This window comes from Gadus macrocephalus, chromosome 20, assembly GCF_031168955.1.
Source record: "Gadus macrocephalus chromosome 20, ASM3116895v1".
Classification (NCBI taxonomy): Eukaryota; Metazoa; Chordata; class Actinopteri; order Gadiformes; family Gadidae; genus Gadus; species Gadus macrocephalus.
The window spans coordinates 20,147,991-20,170,069 of NC_082401.1; the positions used below are offsets into that span (position 1 = coordinate 20,147,991).

Genomic DNA, 22,079 nt, shown 5'->3' on the forward strand with positions numbered 1-22,079 from the left:
CTATCTGGACACTCTATCTGAGGTAGTTGTATGATTAAAAACCTTACTTCTGAGACAGGGCGATATATTAACAGTAACCCCTACGTACTAATTTTAACTTTAATCCCAGTGTTGATTGACAATGTTGTCAGGCCCTAGAATAGCCTCTGCGTTGACATTACAAGCACTCTTCTGTCCGTGGTACTTGGATTATTTAAAGATTATGTTGTAATTCCCGTTTTAATCTTTCCTGCATTAAGATTTCAGGGCTGGAATGCTGTGCGGAAGAGTAGCACTCTGCTGCGATGAAGTGTCTTAAGCGCTTGATGAGATTGGAAAATCTCACTCTCATCTTTTTACTTTGTCCCCTTTCTCTCGCATATCATTGCGGTTTCCCGTGAAAAACCCAGCTACGGCCGATGAATTGATCATCAGTTGGCTTTTTCCCGCCTTCAGGCCTTTATCAAAAGCTTATCTTCAAAAGACATTCCGCCACTGTGTCATTTCCCAAGTCTTATTCCCTGATCTGCTAACTACATGAGAACATACAGTATATTCAGTATATTTCCGTCCGTGCAAAATAAGCTACATTTTTTCATATATACTCAGAACAGGTGACTCACACCAATTTATGAGAGAAAAGACCCAAGCACAATACCAAGAAGAGAACCCGGTGACATGTATGCAAATATGCCGTCTTCCAATGCACTCTGTTCATGCATCTATTAGTGCATGCACAGCACTATGCGTTACAGGGCTGTAGCTAAAACATGACACAAGCTCACATTAATGGAGAGTTTTTTCTAACCTGAAGCACATTCCTTCTGCTTGACTTCTCTGTGGTCCAGTCGATCAACGCTCCACACAGGGCCACTCCGTCCGGCTTACATCCTGGTTTCTATGGCAGAGGTCAAAAGTCAGTGAGATACGTTAACATAGCCGGTTTCAAGTCCAACCCTATCACCCTATCATCACCTTTCATGTTAAAAGAATACTGAAAACAGTGACCTATTTGTATTTTGCAGGCATGACACATAAATATTGAGCACTAGCTATGAACATACACTTGTACACAGTCCGTGCGTCTTTCTCTTTCTCTCAGACACACACAATTGAACACACACATTTCACTAAATGACATCTATGTTCTTGGCTGACTTTTTATATTTTTTTAATCATATGGTTTTTGTTCTAATTATTGTTTATCAATAAGACAGACCAATTTATTTTTGCTGTGGTCTTATAGTTTCCAATACAGTATATATTTTATTTCCATCTTTTGGTGAACAAGAACTAGAGTTTACTGCTTTTGCAATATCACTACAATCTCATTCATGTTCTCTCGTAATTAAAACTACCGGCTGCAACCTCTGCATAAAGATAATTTTCTTTTCAGTCAGACAGAGATGTAAAAAACGAATGCTGCTTTTCAAGCTAAAACTAATCAAAGTAAAAGGCAAGGAAAGCCCATTTAGATATTATTTATTTTTTACACTGAAAATGTAAAAGGAAATGTTAGCCTTTTCGAGACCTCTAACTTGCCTCTGAAAATATAAAGTGTAACTAAAATTGAGATAATGTATGCGTGCTGATTCATTTAGGAAGATCTTTTGAAACAACATAATTGTACTGTTCAAAAGGTTTTCTTTTCAACCTAAGATGCTTTCCTCATGTATCTGTCATCACCATTGCCTATAAAAAACACATGATGAAATGACTTTTGATGAGGTCTTTGTTTTGTTTGCGTTTTGTTCAGGGTCTGTTAAAGGCTCATATGAAAAGCCATACTTATTACTGTAAATAGGATGTGCATATAGTGTAAATTGTGTAACCCGCTTATACACCAGAGAAGAGAAAGATTTATTTGACTAATGCCACATAATCTCCGCTTGCCAAAAAGATATACGTGCTTTTGGCTTTACACTCTGTGGTGAAATCGTAGCCCAAAGTGCATCCAGTTCATCGTAACATTGTATATTAAGTCTGGAAAATAAACATGGTCTAAAATAACCAGCTACGGACCATATACCAGTCCAAACATGTTTCGGAAGCCAAATTCTAATTAAAAACCAATCATCGCAAAAACACAGAGGGGTGACATTTCAGAGAAGCCTGTGTATAGTGGCCGTGTGGCCATGAGTAGCCCCTCTCTTTAAAAAATAACTAGAAGTCAATGATTTTTATCAAGAGGTGGGAGGAGGGAAGAGTGAAGAGGGGGATATTTAAAATATCGGTAACCTAGCCGCAAAATGTCGTCAATGGAATAATGAACTATGCTGGACGGAGCCTCTCTGACAGAGCCTGCACTCGTGGGGCCCGGCGAGGGAGAGAGCTTTGATTAAGTCCTCGGAGCTTCATTAAAAACCATGGCAAGCTCATTTTAGAGACACCCCTCCCTTATCCAATACTCGCTCCTTCTCCCTCCCTTCCCCTCTCTCTACCAGTCACCAGTGTCTGTCTTTCCTGTGTTTGTCCGTCTCTCTCTCTCTCTCTCTCTCTCTCTCTCTGTCTCTCTCTCTCACTCTCTCTCTCTGCCTTACTTTATGCACGTCACACACATCAGGGCAGGGTGGATTAAAGTTGGATGCACACCAACTCTCACACACACCCACACAGACACACACACCCATACACACACACACACACACACACACACACACACACACGTGTACGTTTAGATACAGTGTGCAAACAGATACAAAGTACGTGCACATGTCATCTACACACAGAGGAGCTTGTATACGTGTGTACGTGTGTGTGTGTGTGTGTGTGTGTGTGAGAGTGGGTGTGTGTGTTTGTACAAACACACACAGCAGTCTCCATGAGGGGTAAACAGTTCCTCATTGCTTTCTGATGGGGTGAGCTACAGTCCTTGGGATCAAAGCCAAAGTTAATTTGCCAGTTTGAAAAATATGAAAATGAAAAGAATACGCTTCATTTCTGGCATCAAATTAAAATGCACAGAGTGTGCGTTCACTCAACATTTGCACTCTTAATGCTAATAGGCAAGCTCTCTGAAGGTTGATATGAGGCCATAATTGAACGCTGGCTCTCTTATAGGGCTGGTGGTAATAGTGTCCAACTCAGCTCCACCATTGGTGTCACTTCTGACTTACAGTCATTTTCCATTTCACCCCAGACGCACACACACACACACACACACACTCACACACACACACACACACACACACACACACACACACACACTCACACACACACACACACACACACACACACACACACACACACACACACACACACACACACACACAAACATACAGGAATTTATGATACTGTATGTGCATGAGTTTGTGTCAGTTCGGGATAGTGTTTTTTTGTGTGTTTAATTATGTGTGTACTGTTGTGTGTACTTTGTGTGTGTGTCTATGTCTAAATATACAGAGAGAGAGAGAGAGAGGGAGGGAGGGAGGGAGGGAGGGAGGGAGGGAGGGAGAGAGAGAGAGAGAGAGAGAGAGAGAGAGAGAGAGAGAGAGAGAGAGAGAGAGAGAGAGAGAGAGAGGCGTCTATGTCATGTGCACTGCTTTTGTGCTAGACAGGAAGGAGAAGCCGTGGGGGATGTGGGTTGATAGCAATGAAAACAATAAGGAGTTACAGAATGACATGTACATACCAAATTGGCTAAGGCCTCTTGCTTGCTTTCTTTGTAAAAAGTCAGCTGATCTGCATCCAGGACGACCCACGTGGAAGTCCAGTTTTTCCTATGCTTTTTTCCGCCGTCTGATATTTTGGCCTTATTTAAATATCCCCCTTGCAGTTCAACCTGAGACTGTAAAAAATGCAAAGCAAAATACACAAAGGGTCATCATATTTAATATGAGCCGCAAATGAAGTGTCAAGGACAATAACATTGAATTACAGCGTGACTACATAACATTCCAACGACTAACAATAAGCACGTCAAGTCATTACCAATTACTTAATAATATGAATTAGAAGAGGCCTGCATGGTTATACATGTATAATTTATTCGTTAGTTTATGCATGTAAATGTGGAACATTTTGACCATATTCTGAAGACTTGTTGGCCCTTCAGATTTTGGTTTGTGTGTGTGTGTGTATTTGTGTCTGTGTGCATGCCTGTGTGTGTGTTAGGCAATGTGTGTGGACGCCTGTGTGTTTGTGTGTGCGTATGTGTATGCAAGCCTGTGTGTGTGTGCATGTGTATGCAAGCCTGTGTGTGTATGTGTGTGTGTGTGTGTGTGTGTGTGTGTGTGTGTGTGTGTGTGTGTGTGTTTGTGTGTGTGTGTGTGTGTGTGCGTACGTGTGTGTGTGTGTTTGTGTGTGTCTGTGTGCGTACGTGTGTGTGTGGGTTGGCGGTGGGGTTGTCACACTCACTGAGGTCCCCATGGCCCCGGCTCCAGCAATGCCGTGCTGAGACTGGTTCCTCCGGTGGCGAGAGATCTGCGGTGTTCAGACCGTCACCACTGTTACTGCTTGCCCCCATGCGTTTGTTTCTTTCATGGTTTGTCTTTGGGTATTTTGGCATAATGACGTCATTAAATGATACGCTAAAGAAGTACTCACATCAATATACATCAGTTATACTGTTTATATCATCGTTATTGTTCTGAGTAGATATGTGTGTTGATGAACCAGTTGTAATGCAATATGCACTTGTGTAGACGCATAAGACAAATGGTCCTTCCACATCAGTACAGAGTATATTCGAATGATTTAATATACTTTTATTTTAGTTGTAGGCATATTAAATAACAATCTGTATGGTTGTCTTAATATTGTGTATAATGTATCTGTGTGTATGTGTGTCTGTGTGTGAATGAGCCTGTGTAGAAACAAAACAGTGGCTATAAGAGTTAGACGTTGTCGAGAGTAATTGGAAGAGTCAAAAATATATATCCTATAATTATATTCTTCATGAAAACAACATTACAGCTGTTCAATACATTTGGCAATGTTTCTAATTTCTATTCTATCCTCTGTAAAAAAATAAATAATAATCATTTATAAATGAATAGCTGCGACACAACTGATACTTTTGTTGTGGTCTATTTATTAGCAACGCCATTTTCAGCAAACGGACAAGTAAGAATATGAAGAAAAATAGAGATTCACTCAATTTTTCTGAGACAGCAGAGCTCTCTCATCTACTCCTCTAGCATAGTGCTGGTCTGCCCTCTCCTGGTCACCCGTTGCCTTTCAACGGCTGGGGGGTGCAAAACAATGACCAAAGAACGTTCTCTATTTCTATCTCTCGCTCTCTTTTGTTTGTCTTTCATGCCGGTTGTTTCAGTCTATTTTAATGAAACAAAATGCTTCTTCTTCATAAGAGATCTTGACTTGATCCTGAGCGGGATGTCATCATTCTCTCTCTCGAGCCCTTCCCCTATAATGCAATGTGGTTGTCAACATGCAGGCCAATGACAACAGCAGCAGTTGTTTGTGAGTTAAGATAACCCTTTTGTTATTGTAGTATGCTGCATTGCAACACAATGGAACCTATGGCGATAATATTAATAAAAAAAACGTGGCACACTGATGCAACGATAGAGCAACCCTTCTACGGTGCAGCCAATGATAACGACCACGTTTCCAGTCTGTATTGGACTACCCTGGTTAATTAAACACGGTAGCCACTGCCTTTCACTGCCCACGGGCAAAACTCCTTATTCCCGGACGGAGAATCTTCCCAACAAGCGGCGGGTATCATTGCGTAATTATGAAAATATGAACCCAAACACGAAAATAAAAACAAGAGGGGGTTTCAAAATTGACGCTCAGCACTAATTGTACCCAACCACCCCTTTTGTAACCGTGTGCACTTGCTGTGAAGTGTTGCACTGTCAAATGTGAGGCCGGGATTGTCTCTTTGCTGCAATCCTTAATTGTGCATTTGAAATAGAACAAGAATGTTTCTGCACAGGTTTATCTACGGCTTATATGATTTGCGAGAGAAGGCTTTACAGTGAACAGGTGTCATCGACCATGAGGCCGCCCCATATCAAATAGATTGGACAAGGCGCTTCGGATAATCACGGTCACAGATATACATTATACCAAATATGCCGAAGCAGATTGCTCATTTTGTAAATGCATCATCTGTTGTATCTGTGTTACCCCGTGTTATTCCCACAGGGACCATCTATGAGTCAAACTGAGATCAACACAATTAAGCTAATGATCATTACCTAATGTGCAACCATTTTTAGGCAGAAAATTATTTTATAATCACTGTTGGAATGCATTCAAAGTATTTGCTTAACAACTGTTAATAAATCTCCCCTAAAATCGAACCATACGTTATCTAACTACTTTATCTAACCTAATTGTTCATTATGTCCCATGTTTAGTTGGCCTTTAAATTGTATTTGTTATTTCAACTTATACAACACTTAATAACTGCACAATAATAGTAAAATATTAGCCTTTTCTTGATTAACTTAATTGACATGCAGGAACCACAGATCAATACAACCATATACTTTGTGTAGCCTACTTATTCCGGAGCTAGCTTACTTAGTAAGTTAATCATTTTCTGGGTAACTTGGGCAGTTTACGTAGTCCTATACTACTGTAAAGTGTAAAACTCTAAAATAACTGTCACAATGCCATAATAAACAGCATTGCAACCACATAAGACTACACAAGAGGACCATCATAATGATACAAATTGGTATAGCTGTTTGCTAATAATAAAATATTTAAGATATTTTATTATTAGCAAACAGCTAGCCGTATTATTGTGCATCACTTCGTTAGCGTAACAGAGTTGCCCTTATTCATGTTGTATTAACAGACATCCAGGGTGTTTGAGGTGCATGCTTGCTCACTGGTTGCTGAGGCAGGTCAGAGTCCTGCAGCACCATGGATTTGGACTGACTCAGCCGCTCCCCGGGGCTGGAAGAGGTCTTCGTCCGCAGCTGCACGCTGACTGGCGGTGCCACTGTCAGCTGTTTGGGCAGGGGTCTCACAGCCTTTTGGAGATTGGTGATTCTGAGGGCACTTCGGTGCATTAAAATCAAATAGTATTATTCAAAAATATATATGATTTTGTTATTGAAAAACAATAACCAATACAAATGTCGTTTTAATTGTCCTTTTTTTAAATTGTTGTGTGTACTACCCACTAGCAACCACACTGTCGCTAACTTTGCGATTTTTTTTATTGAATTTGAAGCACTTCTGTTAGAGGAAATGTGTTTTCTTCTGTACTTATACAATGAGACACTGAAATGTTCTATTAATTTATCCATTTCATTACTTCTTATTTGGATTATGTTTGTTTCATTCTGTTCTGCATTACTGCGCAGTTATCCTCAAATGGTCGTTGGTCGTTGTTCTCCCCCAAAGGATATGGTGTCTTTAGGTTCCTGTTAAGTGTGATTGCTTCATCGATGCTATTATCTTGCAACATGTCTTTGTGAAACCTGTCTATGTCTACCCAAAATAAAGCCGACTTATCGATGACCAAGCAAGCACTATTGACGTGTCTCATGCATCTGCCGGCTGATTACACTGATTGAATAGCAAATGACAATTCTTTGTTCGTAGGGAATTCATTGTACAAACATATAATATAATTCATAATGGAGAAAACTAATTTACTAGGCCTAATGATTATAAGCCCACTCAAATTAACCAAACTAAACCACATTGAAAGCGCATTGGCCCAGCATCCAGTACAGAATAGCAACATTTTTAGTAACATTTCAGTAACAAAATAATGAATGTTGTTTTTTGAACAAGGAGTTACATTCTTGTGAAATATCAATCTGCCAGTTATATACCACACATCAATTTCTTTTTTTCGGTGCCATGTTTGACCAAGCTTTTGCATACCTTAATACTACGACTGTTCATGTTCAATATAAATTCTATAACAAAACATAATATTCACAAGTCCATGCATTCCATTGCAGTTCAAACTACAAAGATATAGCTGTGACCTTTTACAAGCCATAAAACCAGTGATGGAAAATGTTGCACAAAAGTTAATTTCAAGGGGGGCTGTGATGCGCCATGTCGTATATTTAGATGCGTTCACCGGAAACAAATTGATCCACTTAAACAGCGGAAGCAACCAATGCCATGCATGCATGTCCCTCTCACTACAATCTGCAAAGCTCACCCATCTGTGTATGGCATTGGAGAGAGCCTGTTCAAGAGTTTGATAGTACGGTAACTTGAAGGTCTTCCTGCCCTCAGAGGATAACTTATGTATTTGTTCTTATTATTTGTTAAGCTGAAAGGTAATTCAAAGTTCTCCACAGCCCACACATGTTCTTAATACCACATAAATATCTTATTTCAGCGTTCTAACTCTTCATGCTCATTTGTCTGTAAAAAGCAAAAAAAATGCAGCCTAATCAGGGAGCAACCGACAAGAAGCTCATCATACCTCATTCAAAAACAAGCATTGGAACCCATTATGATTCATGTACCACACACACACACACACACACACACACACACACACACACACACACACACACACACACACACACACACACACACACACACACACACACACACACACACACACACACACAAATCCCCCCCCCCCCCCAACAAACACACAGACACTTAAACCAGCATGTGTCTAGAAGGAAAGTGCTCCCCTACATCCATCCACCAACCTGATACCTCCAATGATTTCCAAAATAAATGTAATGTAAAAAACAAATTGGATGATCTGAAGGGTCATTTAGCAGCTTCTTACCTTGTCCCTGCCATCCCCTCTGCCAGTGAAAGATTACATTAGAATACGGAACGACTTGAGGGCCCATCAATTTAGAGGAAGTAGCGTTGGTCACGTGGGCCCCTTCTAACCACCAGAACAACAGTTGTGACATGAATTTGGTGACTTCTGTGGCCATGTCAGTTTCCTGAATGTTTTGACTCATTTTATTCACGTTCATTATACAGTTTGAATATATAACAGGATGCCTTTCGCAATACACCTCCTTAAACCATGGATGACTTTTTATCAGACAGGTTTGAATTCTGATTCTTCTCAGTCCTCGTCCAAGATTAAAATATGGGCACAAAAAACCTGCACACACACACACACACACACACATACATTTGCATCGACAAAGAAATACACTTACTAACATACAAACAAACTATATGCATACATACATACACGCACGCACGCACGCACGTACGCACGCACATACATACATACATGCATACATACATACATACATACATGCATACATACATACATAGGCCTACATACATACATACAAACAATATGCATCTCCACTTGTGTGGAGATGCATATTGTGGTTTAGGTCAGGTTTAGGTTTATTCTTAATTCTCGGACCAACAACTACGTTTAGGCTATTTATTTTTTATTGCTGATTGTTTTCACCAGGGGGAGCCAACTCCAGTTTCAGCGTGGTAATGCGATTTTCCAAACGTAGACCTTGTTTTAGTTAAATTAATCATACATCCATTACAAACAGCCTCTAATTTGTATCAATATGTTGTAATTGTAGCACGTTTCAGTTCGTTGGAACAGGTTATGAAAACTTTCGCGCTAACAATTTTGGAAAATCTGGCCCTTCTTTGTTGCCATAACCCCTCCTTTCTTCCTCTTCGGATTTAAGAATAGATGAAGGGAATGTACCTGCAGGAAGTTATAAAAACCAGAATTACAGGATCAATTTTGTTAGACGAGACACAAAATCAATGCTTATGACAGTGGACGGTTGCTGGTCTCTGTGATCTATCTGGTCAATTTTAGCTGCGGTTTCCTACTGGGAAGAGGGTTACTTGTCTCGGCTCTCCATTGGTAAAATGTAAGTTTTGTCAAAACAACTTTCAACTTTAGACAAGTACCATCAATGTAGATTGTCGATTCGCAATTTAAGGAAAGGAATGATTGTATTTGTGGTTTGCCCGATAAAAGCATGATTGAAAAGTAGTTTGCGATGACGTTATCCATGAGATAAAGTCCACAGCCAATGACATCAATAACAATATATACAAATATAAAATGAACCTATTACTTGCAACATTTATATCATAGAAATAAAATAGACATTTCCTTACAGTAAACAAGATAAAACCCTTAAACAATATTCAAATACGCAATTCCCACTATTGGCGGTCGGAGAAGAAAACAAGGAAGTAAGTGTGTCGTCATCCCGATTTATTTACTTTAGTCGGTTTGTAGTACCATGTATTTAGATGTAGGCCTACATCAAATATGAAGATGTACATAAAAGAAAAACATAGCAATACACTTGTATTAGTAGTAATCATAATGTGTGGCGTTATGTAAGTAATGTATGATGGATTGAAGTGTTAAGTGTCAATATGGATACAGTGTTACAATGAAATGAAAACTGCAGTATAATGATGACATTGTAACAAATACCCCCTGGTGCGTATAAACGGGTTTATATTAGTCCATATACGCTTTGTCAGTAGCGGTGACGTCACATCCCAATCCATGATCACTTTCAATGTTTACAACATATTTGGAGTCATTGGTGTTGTCTTGTATTCTCCTGATAAATATTGGTTACTAGGCCTACGACACAAAGTGTATTTTCAATTGGTGTCAAAGTGCAGGCTATTTGATGACCATGTTATTGGACCATTGTCCGACATAACTGGGAGTGGCTTAATCGCAACTTTAATAAAAAATAGTGCATTGGATATTATCAAGTTGGTTTTTAATAATTGTGTTTTTTGTGTGTCGCACCCATTCAATATAGCCCGATGGCGACCCCCGTGGTTTCCCTGCAGGAGCGCTACGAGGCCAGCATGGTTCTGAGCGGAGCTGGCGACGCCCTGGCCTACAATCACGGACACTGGGAGTTTCAGAGAGACGGCGAGCTCATCCACCAGGAAGTGGCCGAGAGGGGGGGCTTGGCCTCGCTGGACGCCAAGGACTTCCCGGTCAGCGACGACACGGTGATGCACTTGGCCACGGCGGAGGCCATGATGGAGGTGGGGAAGAAGGGCAAGCAGACGCTGGCGCACCTGGTGAAGCACCTGGTGAAGGAGTACATCCGCTGCATGCGGGACATGGACGGGCGGGCCCCAGGTAGAAGGCGGGACTCTGGGATCCTTTGTGTGTTCTGTTTTATGTTTGTTGTCCACCCTGTAGTCCACATTGTAGTGCATAAAAATGGATCTATAATTGTCTGTTTTTAAACTAAAAGATAGAACAAAATGTAAACAACATGGGAATTTATTTAGAGTATCAAAAGAGCCTCACTCTGGACCAGCCCGGTGGCCATATAGGCGCTCTATAAGTCCTGATCGCATCGACCCGGGTTAGATTCCTGCCTGTGGTCCTTTGCTGCAGGTCCTCCCCTCTTTCTCCCAAACCTTCCTCTCTATCTCATTCTATAAAAAAGGAAAAAATGTATGGGAAAAAAAAAAAGCCTGACGCTAATATCAAAAGTAACTGACATACCCCGCCCACCTCGATGCCGCTGCTAAACTCCCTGGTCCCGCCCCTGCCCCAGGCCTCACGTGCATATCCAACGTGGAATTGCACGAGCGGCGCAAGGGCGGGGACCACAGGATCCCCTTCAACCGCCGGGGCGGGGGCTGCGGCGCGGCCATGCGGGCCATGTGCATCGGCCTGCGCTTCCCCAGCCCCGAGCAGGAAGGCCACCTGATCGCCGTGAGCGTGGAGAGCGGCCGGCTGACCCACCACCACCCCACGGGCTACCTGGGAAGCCTGGCGGCGGCTCTGTTCACGGCCTACGCCGTCAGAGGCTCCCCGCCCGTGGAGGCGTGGGGCCAGGGCCTGCTGGAGGTCCTGCCGAAGGCCATGCAGTACGTGGTCGAGGCGGGCCACTGCGTGGAGCAGAACGTGGAGAGCTGGTAATCAGGCCGCCGTGTTTCCCTTACTTTATTAGGAAGTGGGAGGGGGTTGTAAACGGCGCTGCACTCGCTGCAGAATTACTGTGAGCAGAACAGCGACAGAAATACATTTTGAAAATGGTCTCATTTTGCTGAAATGTTCGGAATATTTAAATGACATAACAATATAAAACTATAATTTACAATATTAAGTGTTTCGGCACCTTATTTTTCACTGAATGACTGTCTATTTTAAAATCTATACTTTAAACATTATTCTAGTATTAAGGTGGTCACACATTGGACACACCGTCTGCTGACATACGACATTCTATACATTTAAAACCATTATTTTCCATAAGCAGCATTGTTTTATACGGCAGCGCCACAATATAACTGCTAACATAACCAATCCTGCTCGAAACCTGTGAGCTCCAAGCAGCGCCGTCCATTGCAGGCCCCGTCGGCGAGCCCAGAACACAACCTTACATATAATCGATTGACTTGTGTTTGATTTTACCGTGATGCTTAATCTTCACTTTCACATTGAATTCTGTTCATGGTTAATTATGACATCACACAACAACTCACACAAACTGTGAAACTTCCACTTTAACCCAAACACGACAACTTATCTCAATTATGAATGGTGACGATGACTTTAACCGGAGTTTGTCTTATTAATCCCTTTTACGCAGGGACTACTTTGAGAACGCTTGGCGGGCTTACCTGAGCCAGCGGGGCATCTTGGAGGGGACGGGGAAGGCTCGCTTTCCGGAGAGCTACGGAGTGAAGGAGCGGGAGAAGTTCTATACCTCGTTGGCCTTCACCAACTGGGCGGGCTCCAGCGGGCATGACGCCCCCATGATCGCCTACGACGCCCTGCTCTGCGCCGGAGACTCGTGGGAGGAGCTGGCCAATCACGGTCTCTTCCACGGCGGAGACAGCGACTCCACGGGCGTCATCGGGGCCGCCTGGTGGGGGGCCACGTACGGCTTCAAGGGGGTCCCAAAGTGCAACTACAAGCACCTGGAGTACCGGAAGAGGTTGAGCAAGGCGGCGGTGCAGCTGCTGGAGCTCAGCTCCAAGCCTTTCACCCAAGAAGCGTGAGGGGAGACTCAACGCTCATATTCAAGTAATGTGGTTTGCAAACAAAGGACTACATTTGAATGTACGGTAAATGATACAATTGATATTGACAATGGAATGGATATGAGGTTTTAGACAAACTGCAATACGAAAGTTTAACACATTACTCTAATTCTCAAATTGCTGCACTGGCAGAGGATTGAACTCAAAACAATACTTCTCACCTACATATCACTAAACGGTTAAGGGCCAAAGTATATCACTGAAATGCTTCTGTTACATGAACCCTCTCGACCTTTAAGATCAGCTAATGGTTCTCAGTCAAAAGCAGTAACATTCAGCTACTTTGCAACACATAGCTGAAATACACTTCCAGAAGATCTGAGACTTGGTCCGACCAACCCTGACTACATTTAAATGAAGGTTAAAAACGTTCATTTTCACCTTCGCCTTCTGCTAAACTATATGCCACTTTAACTTAATCAAATGTTGTAATGAGAAATGTATATTTTGACATTCTGTTTCTTTAACTGCCATTTGTTGATTATGCCTTTTCGCGGACACCCCTGGGGTAGTAAAGGGTCCAACTGAGAAGTCAGCACTATGAGTCCCCCACATTACAATACAAAATCAAATAATGTTTACCTGGACAAGGGTCTCCTACATTCTCATCAAGGAGAAGAATGCATAAGGGGATCTCTGCTCCCTCGTGACCGGTATATCCCAGACACAAAGGTTAACGTTGGATAAGGTTAGGAACAGTTAGAGTGATTAGACAGTGCAAGGAATAGGGGACAGCGATAACATGATGAAGGGGAAACAACAGGATCGATTTTTCCATCACACATGTGTGGAGCAGAGCTGATCTCAGCATTTCTGAGACCTGTGCCACAGAAGTCCTTGCATTAGACAATGCGTCGGACTTCAGCTTGCGCACCTCTTTGAGGGGAACAGGTTGATTTCCCATGCAGGGACTTCAGCTTGCGCACCTCTTGGAGGGACACAGGTTGATTTCCCATCCATTGGATCATTGTTTGTTGTGTTTTATTGTTTGTTTTATGATTGTTTGTATGTTAGTGTACTGTTATTACCCAAATATATTACCATAATTGTTCTAAATTCGGATTACTCTTAATTCTACCCAGTTTGGTCAGTTTATGATTAACGTGGTTCCGGAATTCCCACCACAATGTCTTCCATGAATTCTTCCAAATTCTTCATGTATATGATTGATTATTTTTTTTATTTTATTATCAAGTTGTTAAAAGTCTTACACGCACACTCAGTCTTCCTTTTGTATGAAATGGGCTATTTAAATTAAGTTGACTTGTCTTGGCTCATTTATGCCTTTTCTGCAAAAAGAATAATAATAAAATATTTTTTTTTATGGATTAACTTTTACTCGCTAACTGTTATTATTGAATAGGCGAACTTCACCAATGATGTAGCATTTGCATACAATTGTAGCAATGTACTTCACCAGAAGATGGCAGTATATCCCTAAAAGACAATCCAGGCAGAGCAGACTTCCCTTATGAGTTCACCTCATATGAATAACTTTGCACTAATCAGTACCCTATGCTATTTATATCAATAGAAAACCTGAATGAATGTACTTAGTATAACCTTCGATATTTTAGGAATTCACACGACACATTTCAATTTTTGAGATTTTATACTTTTAACCTCATGAATATGTCACGTAACTATCTGTGTGACCCTAGAGCTAAAGTGCTAGGTTTTTTTTAGTTCAAGTGATGCAATCCTATTGATATAAAGGTTGACTTTTACCTTAGTGGAAATCCGTTAAACAAACACATTTGAAAAGTAAACAGGGGTTAGGGGAATGGGCTTTTTTATTTTTTTTTGCTGTGACATCTGTGGTGGTAGGAAGCCAGGGGGCGCTAAAGATAATATGAGTCTCTGGCACCTTCCTTAGTAGTCGCCTTGAGATATGCTTTAGGGAAAGTGTCACGTGAAACATGAGGATGGATTCTGCTGAGTAAGGCAGACAGGACGATTTGTCGACTGTGTGCAAGAGACGGAGAAAATGTCCCAAATCATTATTACTGGTGTTAACGGCAATTCAAAACCAAGAATGTCCCCAGCCTTGTCCTGAAAATATTAAGAAATAACCGTTAAATAGAAGGTCATATTGTTGAAATGCTTATATTTTTATGTTTCATTTTGATAACATTATATTTCAGTGCCATTTTTAACATTGATTCCAGTCGAGGTCTGCCTTTGTAAACCTAAATCCAACTGTTATCAACACAACTGTTGCATTCAACCCCGCGTTCAGAGGGCAGGCATCTGTCTCCCCAGCAGAAATGTTCACTTTGTTTACACCTGCCCTCGGTTTTTGCACACAGTTTGCTTAGTGACCTTTAGCATGAAGCAAGGCCCTCATACTTGACACAAAGTGAGGAACTGAGGACCAGGTCAAAGACACTGTGTGTGTGTGTCTAGGGGATCAACGTCTCAAAGTATGGGTGTGGAAACAGACAGAAATTCTGAAATCTATTTAGGATGAATAAACTCAACTGAAGATTCTGTGATCTAATAGACTTAAACATATTGTGATCAATCCCCATCCCCAAAAAAACTAAGTTTTGAACAAAAGGACATATGATGTGCAGTCACAGATGCATGCCCCAACAACACAAACGCTGCGTGGCCCCACTTTAGCCAACAGGTTGGGAGCTGCCAGTACACATTCCTGTGTGTGTGTTGTATGCCTGTGTGTGTGTGTGACGTGTATGAGTGTGTTTATGTATTACGTGTGTGTGTGTGTGTGTGTGTGTGTGTGTGTGTGTGTGTGTGTGTGTGTGTGTGTAAGCATGTGTAGTACGTGTTTGACTCCTGCTGCCATTGTAATTGGAAGAAGCTCAATCTGTCTTGTGCCGCTGGCTAATAGGCTGAACACACGAGAGACACACGCTCTGCGTCGCTCAAACATGTGATCACAAGCCCCCGCCAAAGAGGTGAGGAGGCTTACGAAGATGATGTTGGTTCAAACAGATTATATTGCTTACTGTGTCATTAAATAGCAGCTTTTCTATACTTGCCCATCTTGATTGGGTCACAATGTCTTTCCAGTGGCTGCTTTGACCGCCACTGCACTCTTTGAACGATTTTGCAGGTCATATAGTAAGATGGAAATACAGCACACTGCAAATAGAAGACATTTGGCATTCCCAGAAAACCCTATCAAATAAATAAATACAACTCATTAGAAAAGCAAAACAAATTGTTAGAGCACATGGACCAAACTGACAACACATGGCTATTTGCTACATGACATTCTAAAACAGCATAAAAAAAATTAAAAAAACACACAAACAGTCTGGCGACACAGTGTTTATGCAAGCTCACAATCACATTTACCCCTTTCACAACTAATTGGGTCAAATTACAAACCAGAATACAATTGAACAGTTTCAACAAAACAAAACAATGGAAACGTTAATGTACCATGGAAAGAGCATTATGTTTGGATACATAAAGCTAAATGTTTGTTTAAAAATGGACAGATGGATAGATAGATGTCAATGTATCTGGTGTCTATGTATTTTTATCTTATCTTGTATCCCCAACATAGGTGCACTGGTATGATGATATTATAATACATCGTAAGTGCACTAAGTTGTTCTCTGCAGCAGCTGCTATTTAAAGGTGTTGTGAAAGAAAGAATGCACATTAAGAAGGAAAAATAACAAGGAGAGGCAGAAGTGAGTCTTCGAATCATGCACTTGCATGATGGAAGGCTCTTCAAAACATTGTTACGGACACCAACACATGCTCATGGAGTTGGGGCACAGGGTTTCTCCGGAGGACCCAAGGGACTAGGGGAAATGTAGGCCCTATGCTTCTCAATATCGCCCTAAAGCAGTCAAGGAATGCCCAGTTGGCAACTCTGTGTGACTATGTGAAAATACTATTCACATTCGCCTCAAAGAGGGAGGGCTCATTTCCGTTAAAAAATGTCGAACAAACCACTGGAGACGCCTTCTCCTTTTAAATGTTGCCCTCCCAGTAAATCATGTGGAAACCCGCTCATTGGACTCTGGGATGTCGGCGTATGATGTGGCGACGCAGGCTAGTCAGATGTGAAGCTTAGGCAGGGGAGCCAGAAAGGCCTCTAGCAGAGAATGTCAACAGTGTAATCACATGCCGCTCCCCCCATGGATTTACAAAAAACGAACAGCATCCCCTCTGCGTTATCCTGTCACCGCAGCGCAACACATGGGGCTGGCTTTGGCGCTGCTTTCCGGCAGGCTAGTATGTATCACAAATTAATGCACTCGCCATAGTCACGGCTGTACGTATTGAGCAGCTCCTTCCCCATTGTTGGAGTCGAGTTGTGTCGCTTCGCAGAAAGGGTTTGAGGGTAGCTGGGGGGAGGGTTGGCGGGAATTCTTCAGGCTCAGTGGTTTACCGTGCAAAAAGCATAAAATGACACGGTGTGGTGGTAACTGCCTGGTATTTCTCCTTCCCAAACAAAATGGTGGTTTTAAAACCACTGCAACACAAATTACAGGTCCCAGACTTTCTGCTCAGACCTTCACAGTAATGGAAGCCTGAGCAGAAGGTCTGTAATCCATGCAAAGGAAGGGTTCAGACCGGACCCAATGACAGAACTGTATCCGTATCTATCATGAGTTCATTGTTGGAAGCATGAATGGTTTGGTGTGTCATCGACCTTTAATGAACACAGTCTTAAGGGTAAACAAGCACATCTGGCAGAAGGCTTGTGGCATCTTTGTGACACTCTACATGCAGATGTTTAGTACATTTTGAGTGGTACTATCAAGCTAAACACCTTCGTCATGGAAGATTGCGACGGCATGTGGGTGTGTGCTGAATGGCACGTCTGCTGAACATATGAAGAAAACATCTTGATGAAGTCGATTTCAGGTCCTCACCCCCACGCATCTTACTCATCAGCTCCCTTTAGTCATCCTGCTGTCGTCCCCCAACACCCCTCGCTTCCAGTAACCGTGATGACACAGACACAACGCGTCCCGACCAGTGAACAGTGTAAGCCCAGCATTCATATTTAATTTGGGGCTTGTGAGTGAGCGAGAGAGCTTGATAAAGAGTGAGAGAGCGAGACTGCAAAGCAGGGCTTAACAGAGGGTGGGGGGGGGGGGGACGACTGTAATGCCATTTTGACAGCTTGGCAAAGGAGCGGCGTGTTTTATTCATGCCAAGGGGTATTCTCTAGAGGAGTGGTGACTGACACACACACTCACACACATACACACACACAGGTACACACACACAGACACACCTAGCACACACACACAGGCAAACATGCGCACAAACACACACACACACACACACACACACACACACACACACACACACACACACACACACACACACACACACACACACACACACACACACACACACACACAGGCACACACACGCCTAGCACACATGCACACACACACACACCCTCACACACAATAATACACACTGACATCCCTCTCGGGGAATGACACAACTGTCCATGACCTTGGATTGCTCACCGGAGGCAGGAAGTCCATTTTTTAAGCATGCAGCACGTGCAGCAGTGCGCTGGACCGTATTACTTATTAAGTCATATTTGTCGTATTCTGTCATCATCTTCAAAGACTTTGCGGCAACAGCTGGGAGATTTGCTGCCCAGCTGGAAAAGAGTGGAACAACTTGAGTTTTCTTTGTAGTTTCAACCATTACTTACCGCCCCTATTGCGAGGGAAAGGGAATCTGTGAACCCAAGTGTGAAACTTTTTTGCATTGTTAACCCAGCCCAGCAGCCTATAAAACGGAGAGGGAGAGAGCGAGACAGAACGAGAGAAAGTGTATATTATATTCAATGGGATGAATATATTTTATGAATAATATGTATTTCCCAGCATGGATACATTTAATCAGGTCTTATATATTCTCCCTTTGTGGGCCATTTTTTATGCACTACCTGCTAACTAGGCCTATATGAGACCCATGACCAGATTTGAATCACTTTATTTTGTCTCTCTCACTCCATGCATTGAAATATTTATCGGACACTGTGGCTTTATTAACATCACTGATAGTAACATTGTCTACTAATGCCTGCTGCTAAATGTATGCCTTCATTCAAACCCAGTTTTAAGGATACCCAATGTTTAACGCTACAATAAGAAAAATAAGAGCTAGGCATGCAACTGATATTAAGCTTATTTATCACGTATAGTTTACGGATAATCCTGTGAGGAGCTGGTTTTCCTCCGGCAGCAAGTTCGATTATAGTGAGTCATGGTTGTCAAATTGATCAATGACTCAATGGTCAAAGATGTCAGGCCTTTGACCACCAGATGTAGGCCTCAAATGCCTAGCGGTAGAAGGGGATGATCACGGGGTTTGGGGTCGTTGTCACCATCTGGTTGTGCTGGTCTACTGTGGCATTAGCGTGTGATACGCAAATGTAGTGGAGGTTCCTCTTCCCATGTTAAGTAAAGCTATCTGCTGATGTAATTTTTTTAACCCTGGAGAAAAACGATAATTCAAAAGTTAAAGTTCACACTGTGACCTTCACGTCATGAAAGAGATTGCTAGCAGCCAAACCATGAGCCGGTTGGTACAAGCCTGGGGGCGCAACGTGTTGCTGAGTCAAAGAAGGCCCCAGCTTAGCTGATAAGATGTACTTAAATTAAGCAGCTTTGAACGCCCTCTTTGATGGTTTGTGTTCATGACACAAGGACTTCCCTGCCATGACATCTCTATAAGGGAGATATCAAATATAGAAAGAGTGGAAAGAGCTTATTCATACATTTTTCAGTGTTTCTGTTTGTGTCAGGGTAGTGTTGCCATAGCCTACACATGTTTGAAGGTAAGATTTATGCCCCTTAAAAAGAGTGAATGGTTGCTGGCCAATCACAAACCAGCATGGCTCTCCAATTAAAAACGGATCCTGCTGAGCTGGCGGAAATTTAAAAACCCTTCTGTACACGCTATGCCCCTTTCAGATGAGCCCAGGTTTAATACCCATGTACGTATTTGGGCAAACACTTAAACTTCCCCCTCAAACTTCCTGATGAGTGCCCTAAGCTAAAGTTGAGCCAGCAGGTAGCTGGTCTTAATTTGGTTTGGTTTCATGTGTTTTAGTGGGAAAGAGGAAATGGAGTCCACACTGCCGATGGACATTGTGTGAAGTAGGAGTGAAGTATCATAACTTGGTTAAAGACTTTGAGATTTCTAGCGCTTAGTTCCCAGAGCTCTAAGAAAGCAAATATTGTCCTTGAAGGAAAGATTATGAAGGACCTCATTAACTTTAGAAGAGATCCTGTTAATTTAGATTTATTTGGCATTCCCAGACCATTATGCCACTGCAGGGCACAGTGGCACGTCATTTTTCTCCTCAGGAGAAAGCAAAAGGTTGGCATCTTGTGGTACTAATTGCTTATGCAGACACACCAGAGGTAGAATTACTTTACTTTTGAATTACCTAATTAAACCAAAATAGTAAGCACACAGATGAAGGAGATCTGTCTGATGAAACATTTAAATTGTAGAATAAGAACAAGCAGAATAAAGAAGTCGAAGCAGTAAATATGAGCCCTGCTGCGAAGACAAAATAGAGCTGTTGCCCCACTAACCTAGCGGTTAATGAGGAATCCACTCAGCTGGCTGTTAGGTTATATTTGTACACTCTTCATCAAGCCCAAACAAAGAGGGTGTATAAAGATGACAACCCTCAGGTGGCAGATATAGCCCGCCTCTGTTTGCTCTGTAACATTTTCTGCTCCAGATCCACCTCTCCCCCCATTGGGCACAAACGACCCTGGCAACAAGCGGTTCCGCAGAAAGGGGACTGGATGGCTGCCTCAGTGACACGGCACTGTGCGGCACGAGCCATTGGTCGGCCGGCGTTGGCATGATAATATGCGCCACCACTTGAGATCATGAACCGAAGGCTCAACTCCACCTTCCACCCAAGCCTCTGACTGGAGTGAATGGAAATCTCAACACCGCTCCTGTGGCAGCGTGTGTGTAGATGTGTTTGTATGAGTGTGAACATGCGTGTGCAGCTGTGTGTGTGTGTGTGTGTGTGTGTGCGTGCGTGCGTGCGTGCGTGCCTGCGTGCCTGCGTGCCTGCGTGCCTGCGTGCCTGCGTGCGTGTGCGTGTGCGCGCGCGTGTGTGTGTGATTTGTGTGTGTCTCCTTTTTGTAACCTCGTGGTACTCCAAATGACTGTGTGACTTATGAATGACTTAAAAAAAAGAAGCCGAGGAACTCACTAAACTCTTTGACCCCTACTGATCCCGGTGGCCCCATAATCAGAAGCAGGGGAGCGAACGGTCTTCTGCATCAAGTGTTTTCACTTTTAACTCTGCACACCTCAGTGTCGAAGCCTTTGAACACCTACCTGAGTCTCCTGAAAAGCCTTCCACCCCCCCCCCCCCCCCCCCCCCACACACACACACACACACACACACACACACATACACACACACACGCACACACACACACACACACACACACACAAATATTCCTCCAAAACATAGGAAAGCCAATTTGATCCATTCTTTGTGATGGCTGGATGTGGGCCGTCGTCTTCGCGCTTCTTTCATTTCCGCGCCTCAAAGAATCCCAATGTGACTTGGCAGGGGAGCTAGTGCCTTCCTGAAGCATGCAGCCCTAGGAGCCTTTGATCACTCTGAGGGTGAGAGAGAGAGAGAGAGAGAGAGAGACAGAGAGAGAGAGACAGAGAGAGGCAGGGGAGAGTGAGAGAGAGAGACAAAGCACAAAAGAGAGAGAAAGACAGAGAGAGGGGGGAGAGAGAGAGAGAGAGAGAGACAGAGACAGAGAGAGAGAGACAAAGCACGAGAGAAAAAGAGAGAGAGAGACAGAGTGAGAGAGAGACAGAGAGAGACAAGAAGCACAAGAGAGAGAGAGAGAGAGAGAGAGAGAGAGAGAGAGAGAGAGAGAGAGAGAGAGAGAGAGAGACAGAGAGAGGCAGGGGAGAGAGAGAGAGAGAGAACAAGAGAGAGAGGGAATAAAGAGTGACCGAGAAGGGGAGACCCTGCACTCTCAGTGTACTCACTACACATTAGAAAATAAGGGAAGTTTCCTAGAGCTCATGAAGGTATCAGAAGTTATAAAGGAATTGTTAAACACACTAAAGTTCTGTTTTGTGTTTGTGTGGTTTGGTTGATCTTGGGAACCAAC

At 42.7% G+C, this 22,079-nt stretch overlaps 2 protein-coding genes across 4 annotated transcripts in view; one reads left to right on the forward strand and one right to left on the reverse strand.

The window, feature by feature from the left end:
- The window catches only part of arhgap15 (Rho GTPase activating protein 15), a 43,460-nt gene extending 34,688 nt beyond the window's left edge, over nucleotides 1-8,772 (reverse strand). Inside the window, exons 1-5 of one of the 2 annotated variants that reach the window (XM_060040440.1) lie at nucleotides 8,678-8,772; nucleotides 6,789-6,951; nucleotides 4,336-4,401; nucleotides 3,611-3,766; nucleotides 788-877 (exon numbers count right to left, since the gene is read on the reverse strand). In XM_060040440.1, the coding sequence (XP_059896423.1) occupies nucleotides 788-877; nucleotides 3,611-3,766; nucleotides 4,336-4,401; nucleotides 6,789-6,951; nucleotides 8,678-8,691 (489 nt within the window). In that variant the 5' untranslated portion in view covers nucleotides 8,692-8,772. Of the gene's footprint in view, nucleotides 1-787; nucleotides 878-3,610; nucleotides 3,767-4,335; nucleotides 4,402-6,788; nucleotides 6,961-8,677 lie in introns of both variants that reach the window. The other variant, XM_060040439.1, reaches the window with a different exon arrangement.
- Nucleotides 8,773-9,592: 820 nt separating this feature from the next.
- LOC132448891 (ADP-ribosylhydrolase ARH1-like) lies at nucleotides 9,593-14,200 on the forward strand. 2 transcript variants are annotated; one of them, XM_060040443.1, is made up of 4 exons: nucleotides 9,593-9,719; nucleotides 10,676-11,020; nucleotides 11,448-11,811; nucleotides 12,489-14,200. In XM_060040443.1, the coding sequence occupies exons 2-4, from the start codon at nucleotides 10,693-10,695 to the stop codon at nucleotides 12,898-12,900; spliced, it is 1,104 nt and encodes a 367-aa protein (XP_059896426.1). In that variant the 5' UTR covers nucleotides 9,593-9,719; nucleotides 10,676-10,692; the 3' UTR covers nucleotides 12,901-14,200. The 2 variants fall into 2 exon arrangements, with proteins under 2 accessions (XP_059896426.1, XP_059896425.1); XM_060040442.1 differs by having other exon boundaries at nucleotides 9,624-9,764; nucleotides 10,689-11,020.
- The last annotated feature ends 7,879 nt before the right edge of the window (nucleotides 14,201-22,079 follow it).